The sequence below is a fragment of the Contarinia nasturtii genome, unplaced genomic scaffold, assembly GCF_009176525.2.
Source record: "Contarinia nasturtii isolate CC-2019 unplaced genomic scaffold, AAFC_CNas_1.1 Cnas_scaffold_2712, whole genome shotgun sequence".
Lineage (NCBI taxonomy): Eukaryota > Metazoa > Arthropoda > Insecta > Diptera > Cecidomyiidae > Contarinia > Contarinia nasturtii.
The window spans coordinates 1-7,654 of record NW_022200029.1 but is presented as its reverse complement, the minus strand read 5'-3'; the positions used below and the strand labels follow the sequence as shown (position 1 = coordinate 7,654).

The 7,654-nt window shown below is 34.8% G+C and overlaps 1 protein-coding gene across 1 annotated transcript; it reads left to right on the top strand.

Moving 5' to 3' along the window:
* The first annotated feature begins 5,385 nt into the window (after positions 1–5,385).
* Positions 5,386–6,784, top strand: LOC116348961. The gene is made up of 3 exons (XM_031780207.1): positions 5,386–6,278; positions 6,380–6,531; positions 6,644–6,784. The coding sequence occupies exons 1-3, from the start codon at positions 5,396–5,398 to the stop codon at positions 6,707–6,709; spliced, it is 1,101 nt and encodes a 366-aa protein (XP_031636067.1). The 5' UTR covers positions 5,386–5,395; the 3' UTR covers positions 6,710–6,784.
* Positions 6,785–7,654: the final 870 nt, after the last annotated feature.

The following is a 7,654-nucleotide window of genomic DNA, read 5'->3' as shown; positions in this document are numbered from 1 at the left end:
GAAAATTGCTTTATTTCTATTTAAAATAAAAACTTTTCTCGATGATAATGGTTTCTATTCCTCGGCACCCCCAATCATCCTGTGAAGTCAGATTTTGAATTACTTTTCTTGTTTAAAAGTTATCGTGTTAACAAATTTTTGCGTACAGCGTACAGGTTACAGGGTACCACGCACATACATTCGGACATCGAAAAAACGCTAGATTCGTGTTCCCTGGCCCCAAAAATACCCAGAAAACACATTTTTGATGAGTGTTAATTTTTCGACCGATTCCAATACTTTACCTTACACACTAGGTGTGTGCGGAAAAGTAATAAGCGGTAAAAATGGAAAAAATTGAAATTCTGTCACCAAATAAACAATATGTGTAAAACATGTTGAAAACAAATCCAAATGAATCGTGATCTTGATTTTTCAATTCAAAAATATTCAATAAATGTTCAATATATTAAGTTTTCAATAAAAGAATTTCATCAGGTTGGTCATGCATATTGATCTCTGATAAAATTGTCAGTTTGATCATTTAACAATATGACACGATGTTATCATCTGATTTTTTCTTTCCCTTCAATCAGGAACATGATGTTTGTTTAAAGAGGACTGCTTAATATCAGTGCAATTGCAGGCGACGATTAAAAATTGCGTCGAAAGCATTCTTGCTAGATGATAAAAAACAGCATTCACAAAAATATTTTGTGCGATTTTGTTGCATTTCGTTCGATTTTTGGAGAATTTGTCTTGAGTAAATTTGTTGTTTCATCAAAATCCAGCCGGATTACATACAAAAGATTTTTATTTTCCGTGTTTATTGAAAGGGTAAGACTAAAGTCATATTACACAACGGTATGTTTTTCTCTTATCCAGTATCATTTGGTGGATAAACTTATAGAGAATGCATTTGTATTGATATTCTGAACAAATTTCTGCATACAGTGAAATTGTAGACGATTCAGCTGAACTTCGATTATAGTCTCACAACAAAAGCGAGAAAATTACCCAAATTATTTTATTACATCCACTCGAAAAATTCATTTTATGCATTTTACTATGGGAATTTCCCGAATCACCATATTTTTTGGATTTGGGTTTTATGACACCAATTTCATATACATCCCTAGCGTCATTCTATACACTGTAGCCGGAAGAAGCCATAAAATAACCAATTGAAAGAAAAAAGTGTCGCATTCCTTTTAACGGATTCCTTTTAACGGATCTGTTATCAACGCACGGATCGACACAACACAACAATTTCAACGTTTGTGGGCGTCATCGTGGCACTAATGTTCTAACATACCTCCCCCCTCTCTTATCCATTACTAGTTTCTTTTACTTTTAAGCAAAATTTGGATTTGGCAGTCGTGTTTCATAGCCTAACCGAACAAGATCTAAAGTCATCCCGATTAAAAGAAGTTATAAACAGATAACCTTATAGTATAAGGTTTTAAAATCTAAATATTTAAAATATTTTGTTTTTGTTCAAAAACACGCGCGACTTAATTCGATTTTTTGGGAAAATTGTTGTATGTTAATGTGACGAGATCGGTAGCCTAAAACTAATTGTTTTATATGTATTAATTCAATTTTTTCCCATGGTTTCACAAATTGACGTCTGACGTTTTGCTGTTTATTCGATTTACTGAACGTGCTATCAGTATTGGTTTTATTCAATTTCATTGGAATACATACAGGGTGCAACAACAACAAAAAGGTATCATTATACATTGGTGTTCTCATTTGACAAAGAATTGTTTTGTTTACTGTTCATGCAATTGAATTCGAATGAAAATCACATACAAATATTTTCAATCATCGACACTACATATTTTGTGCGATTTTGTTGCAAAGAAAACATTAAATGCAAATATTAGTAAAGAGTACAAATTTAATGTATCCTTTCTTTTATTTCAGCGCTTACATCGTACACACACACACACAATATACAACAGATTAGATACAAGACTTAAAAATAAGTTTTAAAAAATATTCATTCAAGTTAAATATCGTTAAAATAATTGTAAGATGAAATTAATGTTTTTAGTTTTTGTTTTGATTGGTGCCACCAATGCTTTTAACATCAACGTTAGATATGGTGAAGTGCTTGTAGATGGATCAGATGAATGTATATTTGAAAACAAAGGCAATACATACATCTACAAAGCGTATGATGAAATTTTTTCAATGGATCGTGAATTACTTTTCGGTTTAATTAATTACAACTGCCGGTGTTCTCTCGGCCGAAATCATACCGGTGTTTTAGTTTCATATGTTGAATCCAAACCATGCGGTATATTTTGCAAATATAATGAATTAATTCCAAAATGTAAACATACCAAGACAATATACTTTATAGAAACCATCAATGGCATAATCACTGGTTTGGCATTTTCCCTATTTATCTATCATAATAGTTATTTACGATCATTGTGGATCAATTATTGCTCTTTTCCTTCATTTGCTGTTGAGCCTATTTTCAAGCACTTTCATAAGCCCTTTTCTAGGCGCTTTCCTGAGCATGTGGACCATTCATCATTTGCATGTGGTATTTGCGAAAATAGTCGTGAATTTAAAACAATTGAAGACGTTAAGAAACACCAAAAAGAAAATCATATTTCACATTTCAATACTTGTAATTCGAAGACGGTGGAAGATTTTCACAAATTCAAACAATCATCGCGTGTTCGCACAAGCAGAGCAAATTTAGAGACAGATGGAAAAAGAGTTTTGCATGTTATTTTCAATGATGTGGGAAAAGCAATTTTTTCGGTTGATTGTGGCATAGGTATCATAGATATTTTACCATTGATCAATAATTTGAAAGCTGAAATGAAATCCAAAAACGAGAAATTGCTCATTTTAGCCGGAACGCATGGCGGACCCAAAGGCCAAAATTATGACTTTGATGTAAAAAACAATGGCAAAATAGAAGTAAAGAGATTATTGACACTGAAAGTAAGTGAATCAGGAAATGAAGTAGAAAATGCTACACTCTTATATCGGTGGTATTAATATTTAGTATTTTGGGATTTCCAGCTACGATTAATCCAAAAGGACTAAAAAGTAATCCAATGGGATCATTTTATATTTTTTAACTTGAGTTCAATAAACACTTTTTTGTTGTTTGTAAAAAAATATCTCAAAATGAATCTTCCTTTGGAACACTGTTTCATATTGTATTGACAATTACATGAAACTTCAAATGCTTGTCATTGTCATTCGATTGCAAACATAACCTTTCACGGTCTTATGTTTATTGTGTAAATCACGTGCACCGTTGTCGAAAAAACTAAATTTTGTTTCTGTTGGAATTTCGATTAGTTTGTTTATTAGAATATAATTCTCAATAGAATCCTTTTTTCCATCGCTTCTGTGCAATTTATTAGATTTCTGATAAAATGTTTTATAGCTAGTGAAAACAAAGTAAAGAATTGATTAGCGAATGGTTTTCAATAGAATTTTGGGTCGGTTCGCATCAATATCAACATTCCATGTCACAACCGCTTTTGTGTGCTCAGTGATTTTTTTTCAAAAGGGTAACATGGCAAACATTTTGCAAAATTTTAAAAATCCATCAGAATCTTGAACAACCGAAACACTATCGTAAAATGCGTGTTGACGAAAGATTAATTCTTGCTTTGTTGACGAATGATTTTCAATAAGATTCTTTTGCATCGAATATCAACATAAATTCCGTATCACACCTTTGGGAGTGTAATTTAGCGAACATTTTGTCAGCATTTGAAATCGGACTGCAGAATTATGAAATTGTATTTATGCAAGAGTGAAATGAACGCATTGATATTTGTTTATTGTGAACCCGTTCGATCACATGAATCGGTGATTGTATATTTTGATAAATTTTTAGAGGCCTGTTTTTAAAATACCAGGAACCTATAAATTCATCAACAATAATACATTGCTAAGTCAACCGATTTTTGAGTATAATTAATAAATTTATTTAATGGCATGCATAGTCTATCATAGTCATTGTAGTTTTTGATAAATATAACAGTGGCCTGAATATTTTCAAACCGGCACTTTTATATTTATCAAAATATATTTTGATTATTCATCAATATTTCGAGGTATAAATATCGGTGGAGATTCCAATACGTTAACAGTTGCTAAAAATGAGCGGTCGCAAACGGAATCACGAATCGGCGTTTAAGCCACGAAAGAAGATAAAAATTAAAGAACACCAAACAATTAAAAAAAGTGCTCGAAAAGGTTTAAAAGTGAATCTGCCCATTAACACTGGAAAATTTGCTCAGTTGATTGACGTATACGTATTAGAAATGACACGGTGCTACATATTGGGTGCACTGAATTTGCATTATTTCACCAGTGATCATTTCAAGCGCAGTACAGACGAGCAAATCGAAGCATTCTATACTCAATTCGTCGACAATTTTTTTTTTCGAGATTGGTTTTACGGCGTTCAGTTCATTGAGCATGCATTTAACGACGCCAGAGAAAGCGGGTACAGGTTGTGTTACGGCATTTGGTACTATTGCCAAAAATACGGTGTTCGAGCTCCAGTAATTGGAGGATTCGGGAATGTAGTTGAATACGCAGTACAAATGTTTTATACAAATTACAAAAATAATATTTGTATGCACGCTCACTCACGCATCCGAAAGTTTTTCACACATTAAAACGCGAGCAAAGCACAAATTGATGACACCATGGATTTCTTATTCAAGCAAAACTCCAACTGTGTGCCAGACCTGGATTTGATGTGGGAACTGGAAAATACATTAAAGCCAATCCGATTCGACGATGGGAAAGGGAACTTTTTTGCTATGGAAAGCAATTGGTTCAAATACATACCAATATTCCTGAATTTGCAACAGTGAGTTTTCGTTCATTTATTATTGTGATTCAAACGATTGTATTTTTTATGCGACTTTTTTCCATTTTGAAAATTCTACAAATACCACACAAGTAATTTTATCAATTTATTTTTTGGAAAATATACAAAAATAGGTACATTCGCAATCATGAACGTGAACGAAAAGCCGCATTGAAGCGAGGTGAACGAACCGAGCTTCGTGAATACAGAAATTTCACCGTGGTACCAACGTCATCGTTCGAAAGACATTACATTCGAATTGATCGTAGAGTGTTTTATCGCATGTTGAGACAGATAGAATGTCCACATCGATTATTTCGCAATAAAAACGGCGGCCCAAAACAGGAGGAAGACATCAAAAATAAAGAATGGGATGTATTATGGCGTCTGTATTTCGACATCGATAGCATCGAAAGAGAACCGAGAAACAAAAATGATGGCCATGCAACAATAAAATTCGACAACTCCATTCAAACAGATGGTGTCGGTATGTCATTTTTGATGGAACGAACAAAATTCATCATTGAACAAGACGATGAAGAGCGTATGAAAGAGACACAAGAGATGCTTCTGAAAAGCCAACAAGTGTATGGTCTCGATCCTGGACTACGTTTGGTCATTGGTGGTGTGCGCATTAACAATTTCAACGATCGAAATAATCGCACTGAAACAATCATTCGATTGACATCGGGCCAATACCAAGATATGATAAATTCATCGCGACGGAACAAATGGCGCAAAAAGTTGACAACTGAAATCGATGAAAAGATGCGTCTACATCGTGAGTCATTTGATGAGCAGCCTGGTCCACGAGCCGAAGACCATAAATCATATGCTGATCATATTTTGCGTCATTTTGAAGAAAAGTTCACAGCATACACACAGTATGAATACGCTTTGCAAGCATTTCTCCAGTACATTGACACGAATAGAGCACTTGATGCATATGCAACCAAGCTCATCGATGGTAAGCAAACGTTCATATTTGTCGGTGATCGTTTCATTGCGGCAGATTCACCAGCCCGAGGATATATTCGATCGAAGGTGCGAGATTTGTTCGAGAAGTTGAAACGTCGCCGTAAATGTACAGTGGTCGAGGTGGACGAATTTCGGACGACCAAATTATGTTCGTTGTGCTTCCGTGAACTTGAAAAACCGACAAAAAGAGGCAAAGTAAAGGAGAAATATCGCTATCTCACATGCCATGGATGCGAACCATTGTGTGGAGAAAATGTGCTTGGAAAAGCCCAAGGTACGATTGAATCACGAAAAAGCAATCGCAAATTGACGCAGCAACGAAAACATCGTCCCCGTACTGATGGTCCACGTATGGCATCAAAATTTCGTAAATATGAAGAGAAAACTCGAATTGGGCGTACTATCACCTGGAATCGTGATGCAAATGCAGGTCGTAACATTCTCTACAAAGGTTTGTGTTTGTTAAATTGATATGCTCTCAGTTTAATATGAACAAGTCAATGAACAATAGACAATGAATTCGTTTTTTTTTTATTCCTTACAAACAAACAGGATGGTGTGCTGTTATGAATATAGAGCTACATCCAGCATTTCAACGGCATGTTGAAGAAGAAGAAGAAAATGCAGGAGGAGGAGATCCACCGCCAGCACCACCAGCACCACCAGCACGAGCTCGACAATCAAGACGAGCAGCATCCAATCAAGTATGTAATCATTTCAATAATTCTGCTTTGAATTTATCTAATCAATTGAAGCTACACATACTTTTAATTTACGTTCATATTTAGAAATTGATATAATCATTGTCATTTTCAGAATCAACAAACAACACAACGAACATTGCGTTCTCATCTGGATCAAGCGCGGAGCTCTCGGCCGTAAGCCCTGGGTTTTGTGCGGGATTTCAACGTGGTCCTACAATTCGCTACAATTAGTAAGTATTTAAATTTAATCCTACAGTGCTAAAATTTAATCCTTTTGGATTATTTTGATGAAAAATCCCAAATGATTAATATTTAATCCCTTCTATTTTACAGTGTATATTATCGAATAGTTGCACGATAGTTAAAAATGCCCACGATTATAACTTTGATGATTTAAAAGACATTTTAATTAACAATGAATGTCATGTCATGTTGTTACTTTTCCGCACACACCTAGTGTGAAAGGGGAAAGTATTGCAATAGGTCAAAATTTACGAAACCTCAAAAACATGTTTTCTGGACGTTTCTGAGGTCAGAGAACCCGAATCAGGCCGTTTTGAGCATGGTTGTTGTGGGTCGCTTCCACGTCGTACGTCGTACGTCGTACGTCGTACGTCGTACGTCGTACGTTGTCCGCCGTTCGCAAAATTTGTCCATCGATTTCCTCACCACCCAGAAAAGTTATTTGAAATCTGACTTCACGGGATAATTGGGGGTCCCCAGGAATAGAAATCATCAGATTTTGAGCGACTTTGGTTGATGGAAAAAAATGTCATGCCTGGAGTGATACCTATGAAAAAGAGTCCAATTTTCGTCCAAAAGTCATACTTAATGTAGACTTAAACACTCAAAAATATGTATTGGGGGGTTTTTTGGCACGAGAAAACCGAATCCGACGTTAGTTTTGAGATACAATCAATTTTTAATACAGTTTCCTTGAAAAAATCACAAAAAATTTGGATTTTTGTATGGGAGCCATGCCTGTATGCTACCTTAATGACGTGAAACTTTGCACAGACTATTTTTTACACAAAAATATAACATTCTGAAAATTTGAAGAGATTTCAATTAAAATTAGGGGTACCTCCCATACAAAATTTTCAATTGGCTCAAAAACGAATAT